The 18,470-nt window shown below is 41.7% G+C and overlaps 1 protein-coding gene across 1 annotated transcript in view; it reads left to right on the top strand.

The window, feature by feature from the left end:
* Window positions 1-1,707: 1,707 nt before the first annotated feature.
* LOC132401081 (uncharacterized) overlaps window positions 1,708-18,470 on the top strand; it is a 48,149-nt gene continuing 31,386 nt past the window's right edge. Inside the window, exons 1-4 of the mRNA XM_059982894.1 lie at window positions 1,708-1,882; window positions 5,665-6,057; window positions 12,022-12,156; window positions 12,959-13,071. Coding sequence (XP_059838877.1) covers window positions 5,739-6,057; window positions 12,022-12,156; window positions 12,959-13,071 — 567 coding nt within the window. The 5' untranslated portion in view covers window positions 1,708-1,882; window positions 5,665-5,738. The remainder of the gene's footprint in view (window positions 1,883-5,664; window positions 6,058-12,021; window positions 12,157-12,958; window positions 13,072-18,470) is intronic.

Genomic DNA, 18,470 nt, shown 5'->3' with positions numbered 1-18,470 from the left:
TTTCAAGGCATCTCGTATGATTGCTGTACGCACTGTATTATATTCGTTTAGTGATTTGTTGTTGTTGGTCGGTTCCCCGCTAAGTCCGACTCGCAAGTCATTTCACAGTACCGCATATTGGGAGTAAAAAGGCGCTTATACGTAAGTACTAACCACGGTGCTGGAATTACCGAGTTAAACAAGAGCACAACGAAATCTCGCTATTAATTTTATGTACACAAATATTCTCCACAATAACTAACTTCTAATATATCGAGTAATTCCCACCGCGCGATTTCTGAGTGGTATACCTCGTATACAAAGAAATAAAGCATAATTGCAAACCGTCGTTTTCTACAAATATAATGAACAGAATCCCATTCTCTCTTCTAGGGATGAGGGCTTAAAAACAGTGTAGGCGTTTTTTTTTCATATAGTTGTATTTTCATACACGGTAATTGCTAAATGTGCTAACTTTAAATAACTATTCATTTAGCATTTTCTGACTTTTTGCTCTATTGCTCTTTTTTAAAATAAATTGCTCAAATTTCCATACATTGTCAATGTTTTCATATCGGGAGTGTCCGCCGCTCTCGGTTTGAAGGGTTATTTGTGAAAAGATTCTAGTCGAGAGGGGAGATCAGCGGCGGCATTTTGGCTCTCTAGAAATACTTGTGAGTTGACTCGTCGGATCTAATACCTTGCCTTCAAAGTTCCAATAATGACCAGCATTCTATCTAAAATTCCCCCACCTAAAAAGCGATTTTTTTATTTTAACTTAGCGATGACAAAGTAATGGAAGGAACCCTCCCACCCGATCAACCTACAGACCATTGCTATTTGATTAATAGCAAACATCCTATGAAGCCAAAGAGCGCATCTTTATTGACCCGACAAAGCGCGGATTTCCCCGCCTGATTTCAATCCTATTCGTTTTTTTTCCCCCCTGAGAAAAATTTGCCGGAGCTCGCCCAGTTTAATAACTCCCGATCGATTTAAATCTAATGGAGTCTTGCGGAAGTACCGAGGGTACTTAGGGAGAGGGTCTCCCCAAGTTTCAAATGTCTGGACCTTTCTTGCACCCCTCCTCTCACACCGGGCTGTGCCTTCTTTCTGACCCTCTCTCCACATTCAAGGTTAAACCTTGCCGCTTTTTTTTAAAGAAACGAGTCAGTCTAAGTCGTTGGGCTTATTAAGCACCCACCCACTCCAAGATTCCGCGCTATCGTACGTTGCCTAGAATTCTTCTGAACTTTTTTTTATTTTTTTATTACTACGTGTAGTGTTCTGTTGTCAAACTCATCTCATGGAGGTGTCCCGAACCCATGCGCACGGAAACTATTGGCCCCTGCTTTGCTGTACAATAGTTTAGTAATATCAACGCTAAAATTAAAAAAAAACATGTCCATAAAATTATATATACATCGATCGTTTCCTGGACTTGCCTCCGTAGGTGGGTGTTGAATTCCTCAACTCACTGCCTTTCCATCTCTCCACCAACAACCCTGCCCCCTTCAACCCAACCCTCCGACATAAATAAATCCAAAACGCCACCAAAATCTCCGTCTCTCTGTCCTGACTTGCACCCTTCTTAAAGGCGGAGCTTGGTTTTAAGTGTATTATATAAATTAGTGCGTACAAGCATATGTGTGTATTATGTTCAGCCTCTCACTGGGCGTGACCGGGGGGGGGGGTGGGGGGGGAGGCGGCAGAGGGAGGAGGAAGGAGGAAGGAGGAGAGTCGGCTCATTGGAGCATTGCTGATACCCGAGGCGATCAGTGCCGCACTCGCACACACATACACGCACACGCAGACACCAGCGGCAGCCGCTGTAAAGTGATCTCAAGTCTACGAGCCTTCGTGAGTTTGAAAACAAAGGCGAATGAGAAACTTAAACAAGCAGGTGAGCCCACTTGCAGCCAGGGACGGCCAGATACTTTTATCTATGCATTTGCTTCAGACTGGCGGGGTGAGAAAGAAAATCACTTTCGGTAAAAAAATACGACGCCGTACAGAAATAGGATTGTGCGAAAACTGCTGTTAGAATTTGTTCTGATGCCGTTCATCCTTTGCGGACTTTGATCATTTAACAAATAGGGTAATGTTTTGATTGGCGAAATGAACGCAGCTTTTGGAGAGGGATGGGGGCGGACTTGTGCCTGTTTATTGTCCGGCGACTGCAAAATTCGCTGTACGGCAGAATAACAAAACCACATGTGGTTTACGTAGGCGACAGACCAAAAGTTGGAGAGTCGGGACTCTTTCTTCACACGCACCTATAAGTCTATGTCCACACTACTAGATATAATAACAATTGCACAAAGCCGCTGTAGGCGCAATAACGCCTTTTGACTTTTTAATTGTCTTTTGAACCCACAGTGCGTTTAAACTCTGAATTACTCCCACTTCAAGTAAAATTCTTTTAAGCCTAACTTTCCCGTTTGCTTTTGAACTGCGATTGAAGCATTGTCACTAAAACCATTTGTTTTTGTTTGGTTAATTGCGGTGTCCGAGTGTGCGCGTTAACAATGCACATTGAAAAATCAGGATTTACGCTGCCATACCCAGCGTCATTATTGCCTGGATGAGAGAGAAGGAAATCTGAGTTTGTGTTTTAAGAACTTTGTTAAAATATGGAAATTGACTAATTTTGATTACATGTAATTGCGTGAAGCGAGGATAGATTTAGTATAACAATGCGTATCATGTATAGTCATATTGAATGCCGGGTTATGGGCGTTGACGCTGTTTGGAGTAAACTGGCTGTAAGTAGCAGCGCCGCAAACTGACTCTCTCTCTTTCTCTCTTGTTTCGTTGTGTTCGCCCCATGACCGTGTGACTCCCGCGAGCTCGTTTTGCGCATGTGACAGAGCGCTGTGTGTAAACAAGCAACAAAAAAAAAGAAATGCGTGCGGCCAATGGCGAGCGCCAGCATCACGCCCGCGGGGTTTGCGCTTGCCGGCCGGTGCGCCGAGCGCTGATTGGCTCCGGAGCCGCCATCCAGACCTGTCAATCAAGCGCCGCCTTCGGTCTGCCGGACCCGGCGTGCTGTTTTGGAGAGATTGCGGTCTCTCCGGAGGCGTCTGAAACTCGCAGACCAGACGACTGACGTGTACTGAACTCTGGGATTTAGAGAGTCTCACTTTAGTTTGAATCGTAACCCCTTCCTCTCGAAAACTAAGCCTCAAACAATGTGCACTGTTTGGGACGCAGAGCGCAGAACTAATCTGTGCTGTAATAGGGATGGAAAAGGTTGTTACAGTTGCGACGTTATGCGTTACAGAAGGTACGTTGAGGAGACTTCGCGAGGGGTGTGGAGGAGGAACATGGTGTGCGTGTTGCTCGGTTGGAGTCCGGGGACGTGTTTTTTCACTCGAGCACCGGAGTGCTCTCGCAGCGCGGGGTCAGAGAGCGGCGCACAGGCCGTGTTTGTTGACAGTGTGGAAGCTGGTGACGCACATGCTGGAGCCGCTGCCAGTTCCCCGAAAACGCTGAGCTCAGCGCTTTGGCGAGAACAATGGGATCCGTAGTAAGGAAAAAGCACCCGCCGCTGGTGCTCCCTCGCGTCTATTGCGCCGAGATTTCATCAGCACGGCGGGACAGGCGATGTTCCTGCCGGAGGAAGGGATTTCACTTCAAAGTTTCTTGAGTTGTAGAAAGCGAACAGCTGAAACAGTCCCCCCCCCCCCAAATGGCCTGCGGCAGTCAACACTGTTTGAAGTTAGTTAGGTTAATTAATTAAAAGGTGATAAGTACTAATTTGAAAAGTAATGTTACTGAACGCATGTTGCAAGTTAACAGGGAATGGACCATTGCTGCAGATCTGGGCGTGCCTTGTAGCTCTTTAACCACAACAGCTAGGATTTTAATTTTATTCCGTTTTAACTCAAGTTGAGCTTTTCATTTGTTGTGATTTGTTATCCGGTCTGATCCGCGAAGAATCATTCGCGTCAAACGCAGAATAACATATATAGATCTTCAATGTGCATTTATTCTGAAACTAATGTTTATGCATTAGAACGAGATAGGGATAATGTTGCCGGACGCGAGTGGAAGGGAATTCTTGCAGGTTTATATTCTGCGAGTAAGTTAAATGACCAGAAGTAGACCAGAGGGATCATTACATGTAAAGATGGCGAATGATGTTCAGGATACGGGTTGTCAGGAGCGGGACATCATATTCTTTTTAATTGCAGACGTCTATATTTGTGGATGGTTTCGAATTTTATTTGGATCTTGCTGACTTTCATTAAGTCTGGAATACTTTTAATACATTTTCTTCATTTCGGGCCTATTTCTGAAGGGCTTGTTCCCGTGCTCCACTTTTGATAAAAAAAAACACTAAAAGTTATTGGGAATAACTATGTAACAATAAAACTACAAGAAACAACACAGCATATATACTTAAAACCTGGAAGAAAGCAGGGAGGAGCAGTGGAGCTGGACAACTCCTTGAGCTATCATGTTCTAAGGTTCAGATCTGTGTAAGTCACTAAGTTGTTCAATAGGTGTTTTCACTCTTAAGACCAGATGGTGCTGGCCGTTAAAGATTTGTGTTTGCCAAGCAACTTTTGAGACCTTATGGTTAAAATATAGTTTAATGGCAATACCCCAAAGCTTGTTTAAGTTTGACCAAACTGACAAATCAGTCACCTAAGGCATTCATCTGAAGCAATCTTGGCAAGTGTACACATTAAACTTGGCATCGGGATCAGCCATAAATTAGTGCAGAAGCAGTTCTAATTTTCTCCCACCTGCTATGACGCTAATCCCAGCATGTCTAATCCTACCATTTTTTAACCTATGTTTAAAGTCAGTACCTAACCTGTTGGCGCTGGTCTCCATGGTGACAATTAATGGCTTCTAAAATAAAATGAGAACATGTCTTTTCCAGAAAAAAAAAGGGAATGGATGATATTTATAATGCTGCACCTGTTTGCAGACCAGAGTATTTGAAAGGTTCTTAACATAACTGTATGTGTTTCTTGAGGATTTTTGAAACAAAAATTGAAAAAAAATTATTCTGAATTGTCAAGTTGCTCAGGGAAATTAAGTTGTCAGTTCTTCTCTCTTATCTGTGTGTGACTCTTAATGGAATCAAAAATGGCCCATTCAGGTCAAAAGATTCAAGATTGTTTAATGTCATTTCCAGTACTCAAGTGTAAAGGAGAACAAAACTCAGGATCTGATGTGTACAAAAAAATGCAATAATATAAAGAACACAATTTAAAAAGCACAATAAATATAAATGCATAACTTAGTTTATATACACAGACTGATTAAAGTGATAGTGTCTGTATATCGGGTGACACACAGACAAAAGGTATTGTGGTTAGGGGTGCGGAAGGGTGGGTTAGTGGGTGGAGGTGTTAATCAGCCTTACTGTTTGGGGAAAGTAACTGTTTTTTGAGTCTAATGGTCCTGATGCTGTGTAGCTTCCTCCCTGATGGGAGTGGGAAAGACAGTTCCTGAGCAGGCCGGGTGGGATCCTTTGTCATGTTTGGCAGCTTTCTGGATATAGAGTATATGCCCTTGATGGTGGGTAGGCTGGTGTTGTGATGCAGTGGCCAGGTTTGACGACCTGTTACTTGCCCACCACAATGCAGTTTCTGCAGCATGGAATGATGCAACTTGGTAGGATGCTTAGGTATAAAGTATTAATTCTTGCTTTCTTTCCTAAAACAGGGGAAGATGCAACTGTGTTCCGAGAAGTGAGTGTTCATCCGACTGTGTCCAAACATTCCCATTCCAAATATAGCATGTCAAGAGGTGAGCTTTCTGATCAAGGGAATACCCCTACTAGCACACGGTGTGGAAGTGTTGAGTTCTCTTCAAACTTTATTATGACATGTCCACTCTTTAATTCAAATATCTTGCGTGGACCACATTCCTCTGTTGCCCCATCACTGCGATACTCCAGTAGGTTGTCAAGTGGATGCTATTCTCTTGACGCGGACATCGGAGAGATGACCAAGCCTATAGGCTGTGACAAGTCCACGCAGACTCCAAGCCCGGCTTGCCAAGCCATCCACCATGCGCAGGTCGCCTTGGCACAGCTACAGCATTTGCAGAATTGTGGTAAGAGATTACTTATTTGGTCTTGCACAGAGAGGCAGGCAGAAATTCTGCTGAACTCAAAATTGCTGTTCAGATGAATGCCACCGTTATTTCAAAATATCCTTTGTATTTGCAGTACTGTGTTCCTGAAATAACTTCTTGCAGCAGTTAGTGTCCGATTTGACTGACGTGATCTAAGTGGATGTTCATTTATAAAACATGCACTGTAAAATAATCTGGTCTTTAAAAGAATACCCAACTAATTTATAGCTACTTGCAAAGTTTAGTTATTGTTTTCAGCTAGAGAGGTGGTTGAGGTTTCAGTGTAGAACTTGGGCACAAGTAATAACTTATCAATTTGTGAGTGTAAGGCGAGGAAATCTGCAGATGCTGGAAATCTCAGCAGCGCACACAAAATGCTGAAGGAATTCAGCAGGCCAGGCAGCGTCTAAAGAAAAGAGTAAACAGTTGACGTACATTTTTGATCTTTACATCAATGGAACAGTGAACAAAAGATTTCAGTGTAGTCAAAATCAGAAGTTGGAGGATTTCAGCAGGTCAGGCAGCAACTATGTTGCGGCCTGAGACCCTTCATCAGGACTTTTGTTTTTCCTGCCGATGACTGTCAAACAGTAGGGGAAAAAAGGTTGCAGTGTAGTCAATATCAAGGTGAGGACTGTTTGTGCCATGTAGAAGGTAGCACCATCTCATTCATTCAAATGCACTGCCCGCACCTTTGACTGCTTTTGTCAGTAATTCCTCTGTTGTAGATGATCAGAATAGATCTGTAATTAACATTCACAGTTTTTCAACTATAATTGCAAAGGGAATAGATAATAAAATACTTTGTTTACACAATTGGTTTGCAATTACAAAACATTGTTAAATTATAAGTGAGTTGGAAAAGTTGAAGGAAACGTCTTCAAGGCAACCATGATTAAATGATAGTAAATAAAGGGTTGGCTGGTTGCAAAGGTTGACCTTTGATTTTTTATAAAAAGTGTCTGAATATTGCCACGTGGGTTTTGTAGGGTCTTAAATTTATTTTGCACAGATCATTTCTACCAGTCACTGCGCTCCCTTTAAATTACTGCTTGAGGCTTTTAATTGTTCATTCCCAACCGACACCTCGGTTGTACACACCTGTTTTGCATTTCCATTATAGCTATATTGTGATGTTGGTGCCCGAGGACAAATATAAAAACAATCCGTGAAGTTGTCCAGACTGTTTAGAGTCACTTTTGGAATCACAGTCAATTTCACCAGTAATGAGTTTGTCTATTAAAAGACAGGAGGCTGGAAATACATTTATCTGTTTTGCAGGACTCTGAATACTCTTGCGTATTTAAAACTTTGCTTAATGCAAACATTGTATGATTGACGAAATGTGAATGATAGTTTATTATTATGGCATCAGCTGAATGAAGCACTGGACTAAAATGTGCAAATTCTTGCTGAACGGAAACACACTCCTCTTTCACCCAGTTATTGAGAAGCATTTAGAGCTTTGTTGCATCATTCTTTGGCTAGAATGAAGACGGGCCTGAAACAACTGACATGCAGGACTAATTTTATCTTGAAGCATGCCTTTTTGGTAATTGGTAAAGGCTGATGCTCTCTGACATCATTTACGCCCTGCCAATGCTGAATATTTTTGGCTGTTTGCATTTAATGCACTGTGTGGCAAAACAAGCACAACAGTGTCTCTTCCACCTCAGGCGACTGAAGAAGTTTGGCACGGGCCCCCAAGTCCTCAAGATCTTCTATAGGGACACCATTGAGAGCAGCCTCACTGGCTGTAATACTGCCTGGTACAGGAACTGCACCAACCTTGATTGCTGGGCACTGCAGTGAGTAGTATAGCCCAGCGCATCTGTGGACGTGAACTTCCCCCTATTGAGGACATTTACAGCAGCAGGTGCAGAAAGAAGGCCTGGAAGATCATCGGGGACACCAGTCACCCTAACCATGTCTCAGCTGCTTCCGCCTGGCTAAAGGTATTGCAGCATTAAAGCCAGGACCAACAGGTTACAGGACAGCTTCTTTGACTTACAAATTCACATAACTGTACGTTGCGATGGAGTCATAACATAAAAGATTTTTTACTTCCTCACATTGTGGAATGGACGTAAGATTTAAATAAATCAGTTGAAGTTGCATGTTTTGAATTATTTACTTGCCATGTGTCACAGTGATTTCTATAATTGTAGTCAGCAAACAGCAAACCAGTCACTTCTTTAATGGTGATGAAGGCAAGTGATGAAGCCTTTCTTTAATCGCATTAATTAGTTTTTACTTTTTTTAAACTAATTCAGGCTATTTGATATTTTTCTGATATAATTCAGCCTTCTTCAGGCCATCTGATATTTTTCTCTGGAGATTTATGGATAATATTACTTCAGGCTTTTTAAAGTTTTGGGCATTTCTGACCTCTGGAAACTCCATTAAGTTGTATTAATTAGTCAATACTGAAATATGTCTCCAACCACTAGTCCTGGGCATGAGCTATAATAAAGTTGATACTTAAGAAACTGCAGTTGAAGTCTGGGTTGCCTTACTAGATTTCTGTGTTGTTCCTTTCAGTGCCTTGTGGTGCGTCGAGTGGCAATCTTGCTGTTTCTTTAGCATTTTTGTCTTTTTTTAACAAGGCCGAGTTGTTAGCTTGACGCTTAACCCAGCACGAATGGAAAACATGCAAGGAGGCGGCTGGGTCCAAACCTGGCACCACTCACCCCAAAGTCCGGTGTGGATACCACCACACCATTGGCTGGCTACTGAGTTTCTATGGGCAAAACTAAAGAGAACAGGAGCTGAATATTTGATTGTCTTTTTTAGCCTCGGGTGTTGTCTGTGTGGAGTTAGCACTTGATTTTTCTCTGTGATCGCCTGTTTGCTCCAGGTGCTCCAGATTCCTCTCATATCCCCAAGGCTTGCTGGTCTGTGCCATCCGATGGTAAATGAGCCCCTGGTGTAGTTTAATGGCAGAGAGAGGGGAAAGAAATGAAAGGGAGTTGATGCTCGTGTGAGAAAGGATACGTTGTGAGGGAAATAAAGATGGGGAATAGTGATCAATAGCCATTGGATCGAGTAGCCTCCATTATATGACTGATAGGTTGAAGAAAAACAAACCACTGTGTGAATGGGGTATCATTATTGGCCATGCCTCCCTCATACTTTAATAGAGATCCTTATCTTATCCTGTCAGCAGACATATATTTAAAAGTATCATGATAAGAAAGCGAAAGAGTGAGTTTTCTACACAGTATGAGATAATATACTTTTCTCAACTTTCTGTGAGTCTATATTTCATCTCTTTCCTGGCGTGAGACTCATGAATAAACCTGTACAACATGTTGCACCATCACAAATAAAGTGCGCGCGCACGTGTGTGTGTGTGTGTGTGTGTGTGTGTGTGTGTGTGTATGTCTTACTAATTCAGTTTGGATTCCACCAAGAAAAGTATTTCTACTTTAGTAATAGTTGCTGCCACAGAAAGACCTATCTGAAAGCCCCAGATTAATTTCACTATTAACCACTTAACCACAGTATTAATTTCTTGAATTACTAAATCTTCATGATTAAGACGTTAGCAAGGGCTGGAAAACTGTTAACATAAGTGCATGGATCAAGTGATAAAAGTTCAACTCCATTCTGCTAGTCACATTACCCGGTTTCAGCCACAGCTTGTGCTGTTTGGGTTCATTCTGCTTTATTTTGATTGCCTTAGAGCTAGCCCGCTAACCATAATTTGAATCTGCTCACCTGAGTTTGAATCTGTCTGCAACAGTCTTCCTTAAAGCAGCTTTCTTGCAAACAGTGGTTCCCAACTTGGGGCCCAAGGACCCCTCAGTTGACGGTAAGGGTTCAGAGCATTTTTTTTAAAAGTTAGGAACCCTGCTTTGATAGGCTGGCTGTGTTCAAGCGAAAATGAATTTGTAAACTAAACTCAAGCCTCTTACTAAATTGATTAGAAAGATAACCAGTCTTTGCTTGCGGAGACTGTGCCAACATCCACCTGCTTTGAGTCAAAGTTCTGAACTGAGCACACACTTTCATCACAGCCGACCACCACAGTGCAATTCAAGTTCCTCTTGTAGTGCACCACAGCAGGTCTCCTTTATCGTCAGCGTTAGGTTGTTCCACTGTATGTATTTTTTCACCACTAGATACCTCATTCTGACACCTTGTACTATGCCCTATGGGTTACTGTCCCATCCATTACTGCTAATGCGGTGCTATAGCTGTCTCTGCGGAGTACAGTTGGTAATCTTATGCATTCACATAAAATAAAAGATGTTTGGGTTGCTGTCGGTGTGCAGTATGTTCAGGATAACTGTAAATGAGGCTCAGTAGACGAGGTGGGATGATTTAATCAGTGGGACTTTTTTTCTGTGGTTGAGCTTTTACCTATCTGATAGTCTGTTTACTTGTTCCTGTTTATCATTACAAAACAGGTGTTGTTTATTTATCCAAGGCAAGCTAAAATGATTTTAGGATTTTACTACTACTGTTTATTGATTGATTGATTGATCGGTTGGGATACAGTGCTGAGCAGGTCCTTCCAGCCTTTTGAGCCAGACTGCCCAGCAACCCCCGATTTAACCCTCGCCTGATCATGGGACAATGACCAATTAACCTTCCAACTCGTACGTCTTTGAACTGTGGGAGGAAACCCATGGAAAGAACAGATAAACTTCTTGCAGACAGCGGTGGAGAATGAACCTGGGTCATTGATACTTTAAAGTGTTGTGCTAACTGCTTTGCTATTGTGACACCCTTGGTGATTTTGCTGTTTTCTACCACACATTGTGAACTTCATTAAAATGGTTAGGAATACAAGAAACATGCCAAAGTAACTACTTTTATAAAACACATCTTTGACAGCACTTGCTTGTCTTATATGCCACATAAATTAATAGCAACCACTGTGGCATTATGTAAGTAAGCAGAATTTGTGCTTGCATTCTCTTTTGTCACTCAACAGTATCATGTTTGCAATGGTGCTAAGTGATTGCATGCTGAAGTTGCATCAATATGAGCTGCATACTGTTACATCGTTGAATTTTCAGCTGATGTTTTATTTTATTTATTAGTACCTAGGTGACCACTGCCCACTTGGTAAAGTAGGACTATTAACTTGTCAAAATGGCCCAAGGCGGTTGGCAGAAGTTTAATGAGATAAAAACCTGATTCCAAGCCAAGAAAGATTAGCACAGGTGAATAAAGTTGATAAACTAGATTTTAGGAAGAATTTTTAAAAAGGATGGAGTACTGGGGAAGGAGTTCCAGAGTCCTTAGCAGGGCCAAGAAGAGTGTGAGAAGGAGGAATCAAACAATAGTTCAGCTTCGAAGGGACACATAGGCTACAAGAGTACCAAATTCATAAGCCCATAGCAGGAGTATGTACACGAGAGTGAAAATTTTAAAATTAGAGTTGGGCGAGGCAATATACACCTCAACACACACAAAATGCTGGAGGAACTCAGCAGGCCAGGCAGCATCCATGGAAAAGAGTACAGATGACGTTTTGGGCCAAGACCCTTCTTCAGGACCTTTGTCACTGTTTACTTTTTGCAATAAATGGTGCTTGGCCTGCTGAGTTCCCCCAGCATTTTGTGTGTGTTGCTTTACATGTCCAGAATCTGCAGATTTTTGAATGTTTGCAATATATACACTGCAGTGCAGGCGATCACCCTGCAGAGGTTAACAAGGGGTGGACTGACGCTCAGTGTCAATTTCAGCACCAATTTACAATATAACAGTGTATGTTTTTACCAGGGACTTGTATTGGAATCTGCAATTGGGAATAAATCAAAGGCTTGATTTTACTTCAGCAGAAACCATCAGTTCGAGATAATGCATGATGAGCTGGAAAAATCTGATGAAAGAGGATACTTTCTACAGCAATCACTCATCACCCATTCACAGTAGTCTCACTACTCTTTTATGCTTCCTACATTCCCATCAACTCCCCACCCTCTCCAGATTCTACCACTCACTACACCAGGAGCAATTTAAAGTGGCCAGTTAACCTACATCTCTGGGATGTAGGAGAAAATAAGAATACTTGGAGGAAACCCATATGCCCACATGGAGAACAGGCAAACTCCATCCTCACAGGTAGCTCTGCAGTTCAAGATTGAGTCCAGGCAAAGCTCTACTACCTTTGTCACCGAGTCACCCAAAAGGAGACACTTTAAACTACTTTTCCAGGATTATTATGTGCAGTCATTGGTCTGAATTTTCCTATGGGGAGCTGTGCTTTGACTCTGCAATTAGAGTCCAATATCGCACTGGAGGTCCAGTAGTGAAGCATTTATTTTTTTTGGAGTGTTTAGCGAATTGGGAAAGCTTCTGGCTTAACCTGCTTCAGGGCTGAATTGAAGCACAAGAGATTCAAGGCACACCAGCCATGACTGGATGGCAGAGCAGATTTAATGGGTCAAATTCCACTCCCATATCTCATGATATTCACAGGCAACCAAGGAGAAGAGGCTTTACTGGCTCTCAAAACATTACTCTGGTTTTGCAATTGCAAGGCCCCGTAGGGATTAGGGGCGGTATTAGCTTACTTGTAGAGATTCCTGCAAGGTAATGCACTCAAGATTAGGATTGGATTTTTTGTGTGGGTGAGCTGTTAGTTGTTTTAAGGTGATTCCAGTCCAATATCTTGGTAGTGCTTATTTAATGGAAATAAAAGTACTTTAGAAGATGTATTATATCAAACTTTGATTTCTGAAATGTTAGTATGGCTACTTGTACAATTGAGGTGATGTTAGAAAGCTTAACACTGCTTTTACTGGATCGAGTAATACTTTAATTCAAAGCTTTCTCTCAAGAATTTGATTGTTCTTTATTCAGATGCTGATCTGTGCACTTAGGATGATGAAATTTTAAATGACTGTTCTCTTTGGTGTTGCAGGGCAGATGGAAATCCATGAAATATCTCAGCCTGTGGGAATGGACGTCGCACCTGAGGTATTGATCGGTCAAGAGTTGAGAAGGATTGCAGACAGTTTTAATCTCTCTTACCAGGTAATTGATCTAATAACCTCCCGACACTGTTTGTAGCTATCTAGTGATAGGTAACCATGGCCCACCTATCATAGCTAAGTACTACTCTTGAGCGAAGCTTCATCGATATCAGCTTATAGATTTTTTGACGTAGGGAGTACTCAGTGAACCGCATTAATTCCTGTTTGGTAAAATTAAGCACAGTTGCATCGGAGTGTTGTATTTTGCCTCTAAATTTCATTCCAGTGCCTTGTAGTTATATCCTTGCAGAGCATTGACATCACTAAGGAGCCTAGTCATTACTGTAGTGTAGAAAATCTGATAGTCACGTTGTTCAAAGTAAGCTTCTGCTAATGACAACAGTGATTGTGACCAGATAATTTATTTTTGGGATGCTCTGTGAGAGCTTAACATTGACCAGGACAATGTGCTCTGAAGGGAATTACTAACAAACCTATCAACTTGTGACAAGGGAATAACTGATTCTACTTCTCTTGGTAATGTCTAATGCTGTGTGACCGTGGTAAATGACTATTATCAAGAGTATTTATTATCTTCGGCTGGAGCTCTGATCTAGCCATGACATCAGACCAGCATCCCTTTCAGTGCCTTTACTTTGATTCAACTAACAATAGACATAGACTGTGCTCACTATAGTGGGATAGATAGGCCATAACTGAAATGTTAGGTCTATATTGTAAGGGGAATATTAAGGCATCTCCTGTGCTATTTTAGAATACCATAGGTCATGGCAGTGCACTTTACAACCAGCGAATTAATTTTAAAGTGCAGTCATCTGTGCAACATTGTAAATATAGTGGTCTATGTACAAACAGGAAGGTGTTTTTGTGCTGATTAAGTATTAACCAGGACAGCAGGGACAATTGCTTTCACTTTTTGTCATGGGATTTCAGAAACTCCTTGGACTGCCCAAGCTAACAAATACTCCCCTGAGCTGGCTGGTGGCCAGACTTGGAGGCGAGTGGTGCTGGCTTTGAATCTGGTTGGCTCCTGGCATGCTTTCCATCCGTGCTGGTTGAGTGTCAAGCTTGCAACTTGGCCTCGTTTTTTAAAAAAAAAAGAGCAGGCAAAAATGGCTAAAGGAGCAGCAAGGTGCCACATGGCACAGAAAGGAGCAACACCGGGGTGTCATTTTAGAGGTGTGTTAAGTTCTATAGAGTAGGACAAAATTGGTTTCAGTAGCACACAGTGGACTTGTTCATGTTTGATGATAACATCATGATTTTGATCACATTCATTCTGCTTATTTATTTTGGGGATGTGGGCCTTGCTGATCAGAACAGCATTTATTGCCATCCCTAATGAGTGGAGAGTGATTTGTTGAATTACTGCTATCCTTCCGTGAAGCTACAACAGAGGCATTGTTAGGTGGTGATGGGGTGGTCCAGCATTCGGACTCAGTAACAGTGAAGGTCCGACATCAAATTTCCGAATCTTTGTGGTGTGTAACTCAGAGGACAACCTGCATGCTTCCCCTTTGTCTGGTGCCTTAAATGCTACAAAGAGTGAGTGTGCTGGAATACCAGGGTTCAAGCAGTATCTGTAGGAGGAATAGAATTGTCAATGTTTCACATTGAAACCTGCAACAAGACCGCATATTCATTCTGTTGTGTCTCATTGTCGGTAACTGCCATTAGTAAGGAAGGTGCCATGGAAATCGCCTGTGTGCGTAACTGTGATGTATTTTATAGTTGGCACACTTTGCAGGCAAAGTGCATTCTGCATATGGTCACTTCTCTAAAATAACATAAGTGATTGGTTACCCGTCGTATCCGATGATGACAGAAGGACCTGTTCAGGAGAGCTTTTAAAGTGGAAAACCTGTTGCATTGGGGCAGTTCCACTCTCTTGACCTTGGGGGTCCAGTCCCAGAGGGATGAGTAGTCATCACAACTGGTGTCTTCCTTGGTTGCAGTGGATGACCATGACTACTTCTATGCCTTGTCATGCCCCTCACTCTCCACAAAGTGTTGCCATAGCTGTCTTCGCATGCTAGGACAGGCATGTCCCTATTGCACCAGGGTACGAGGCCCACCAGTTACCCTCGCCTGTCAAAGTGATGTACCGGGCTGCTGTCGCATGCAAACTGCTTTTTAAAAATGTGATTATCTAAAGGGTAGGTTTTATTTTAAACTTCTTTCATAATAAGGACTTCCTTCTCTACCTTCTCCTCATCTTAGGGTTCATAATATAGCAGGTCAAAAGCTTATCTAATGGCTTTTATGTACAATTGAGATTTGAATGTCCAGCGTATGGAGGCACCACAGATAAGAGTGTCCGAAGAGCTGAGTCCTTTATTAACAAGCAGCAAACACATAATAATGCTGAGCTAATGCTCAATAATGCTTAATTATATGTTTACCAATAGGTAATACAGGATCCAGATAAAGAATTCAACTCTTTGGAACAATTATTTCATTGGAGCTGAGGGTGCAACATGCAAGTATGGCAGTTCTGTAGCGGTTGCAGGCTAGTGGCAATTGTTCCCTTTTGATTTTGGATTAGTTTTGCCACTACAGGTTGGATGTTGTAATACTGTCTATAGTGGAAATTGTGGGGCTTGAGATAAAGGGCTGTACATCTAAGGTTATTAAGAGGGAGGTATTTATTTGGGTCTGGTAAATCTTTGGTATTCTCTCTGGATTTTGAGTAATTAAGTACGTTCAGTGGGCTGCCACAGTATCACAGCGGTTAGGGCGATGTAATTACAGCTTGTGGTATCAAAGTTTGAAGTTCAATTCCGGGTCCTCTTTAAGGAATCTCTGTACATCTTCCCTGTGGATGTGTGGGTTTTTACCCGGGTTCAAAGACGTACTGGGAAGGTTAATTGATCATTGTAAGTTGTCATGTGGTTAGGTTAGGGTTAAACTGGGGTTGTCGGGGGATTGCTAGGGTGGAGTGGCTCAAAGGGCCGGAAAGGCCTACTCCGTGCTGTATCTGTAATTAAATAAATAAGATTTTCAGATTATAGGGAATATCGAGTTAACGGGATTGAGCAGGAAAAAAGAATGGAATTGCCATGAAATTTAAGATTGGCCATGATTTCATGAAATGGCCCAGCAGACTTGACGAGAGGGGTTGAATGGTCTTCTGCTGTCTTTTTATTTTCTGTCATGGAACTAAATTATTCAGAACAGAAACTGATAGTGTGCACCAGTGAGTTATCTTGAAGTAAGTCATCTTTTCATGATGGATTACTGTAAGCTGCATTTTGTTGAAGTTTAGCCTCATGAACAAAGTAAAGGTTTCTTTTTCCCCAGAAGTTAGTTTGTTCCTTTGTCTGAGCAGAGTGGCCACAGTTGGCTATAGGAACATAGTTTAGCAGAGTCAGTTAGTATTGGTGTCTTTTTGTCCAAATCTGCCACCCCTTATTGGACAAAATAAATGTTTGAAATTCAGCTTGTATGGTCAAATGAGCTGCAAGTTTTCTGAAATTAGAGTCAAGTAGAACGTAAACAGGCCCTCGGGTCACTGGAGCTGCGCACTCCTATTTGCACATCCCGTTTGTTTTGTTTATATTCAAAAGTTCATTTAATATCAGAGTACGTGTACATCATACAGCCTGAAATTCATATTCTTCACAGACATCCACCAAACAAGAAACCCCACAGAATGACTGATAGAAAATCGATGCTCCAAAGCACCCCTTCCCTTCGCACAAGCAGCACCTCCTCCTACCTCCCTCCCCCAACCCCCAATATTGGCCACTATAAACTGGTGTAGGTAACTCACAGTTAGGATAGACATCTTAAGGGTGTAGGAGGAAAATGGAGCATCCAGAGGGAGAGCATGCAAAATGGGGGTCAGGATTGAACACAGTGTGCTTGAGTTATGAGACTGGTGTGCTGGAATTATGAGGTTGATCTGAAGAACAGGTATTGAGGCACATGTTTTTGGAATTGTTTTGTTGAACAAGTGTTAATAAAACTGGATGCAAAGTTGGATCATACTGTCTTTCAGTGAAATTTAACATCTAAATAAAAATTGTAGGTGGCTCTGAACTAAAGACATATATCACATAAAGCAATTATTTTACCCTCTCTGTTTATAAGAATTACTAAACACCATGAATTAATTATTTGATGCAGTTTTGAAATTGGATATTCCCTTATTCGTAAATAGTGTTCTGATTCAGTCATGAATTTCTGTGAACTGATGCGATTTCTCCAAACACAAGTATATGTTGGTTAACCACATGGGTTGTCCAGCTGTTGTCATTTTACAGTTTGCTTGCAATTTGACAGTGGCTCTGCAACTGGGGAGGGGAGCTTTTAAACCATGGAACAGATTAAACAAGCAGCAAGCCTGTCAAAGTTTGGACACCTGATTGGATAGTTTAGATTTGCATAACCAATTGTACGATTAGATATTTTCACTCTCAGAGGGAAGTTTTGTGGTGTTAGTATAAGAAGTCACAGGGTTTAAGAAATTGTTGAAAATTGTCCATGGAAGGGGATGTGGAGTTGTCTTTGCTGCAGATAAACAGAGCATGAAGGAAAAGCAGAAGTATAAATGTAAGAAGAGGGGGAAAAAATAGATTTAAACAAAACAAGGAACATATTTCTAAAATGTTAACAAAAGCAAGCAAGATGTATTTTAGAGGTTCTATACTTTGTTGTCTTGTCCTACCCACTAAGTTCTTATTTACCTGTAGAAGTGCATGTCATACAGTATTAGTGATTAATTCTTGAATACTTGTAGCACTGACCTGCCCAAGCTTGGGTCCATGAGGGCCGTAGACATGACAATGCCTTTCAGTTATATTTGGTTTAGTGACATATAAAATAGTTTGGCTTCGTTGCCTTAGAACATAATGACTTGCAATGCAATTTATTTATGTAGTCGGTTTGGTAGCATTTGTACCAGGGATTAGCTGGTGAGCTTGCGATCAAGGATTTGTAACAGAGGCTTGATTAAGTTTCTAATGGCAATAGATGGCATTCACTGAATACCAACTAGACAAGGAAAATAATTTCAGCTGCACTCTCTTGTATTGTTATAGAGGAGTGAGCAAGTCATTTAATTTTGTTCTTAGCCATGGAACGATGAAGCACAGCCCGATTTAAGTAATTTCCGGAGGCTGTGGCAAAATTGCACCCAACATCAAAATAACACAGGCAGTATGTAAGCAAGCAAGTGCACTATTGTACTGCACTTCCAAATCCAAATCTTGGATCTCAAGGATTTCCCTTCGTGTACTTCCAGCTAGTAGGAAGGGCCAACCTCAAATCTCAAAAGGCATTTGGAGAAACAGATAACCCAGCTGTTTGCTCAGAAGGCTCCAATTTTGGAATAGTTTGCCTGCCAAGCCTCTAGATCAGGGAGGGCTGAACTGGAGACAGTCTAAATTTTAAAAAAAGTGCGCTGTGAGTGATTAAGCAAAAACTCATTTTAAAAAG

This window comes from Hypanus sabinus, chromosome 10 (genome assembly GCF_030144855.1).
Source record: "Hypanus sabinus isolate sHypSab1 chromosome 10, sHypSab1.hap1, whole genome shotgun sequence".
Lineage (NCBI taxonomy): Eukaryota > Metazoa > Chordata > Chondrichthyes > Myliobatiformes > Dasyatidae > Hypanus > Hypanus sabinus.
This window is presented reverse-complemented; position numbering and strand designations above follow the sequence as displayed.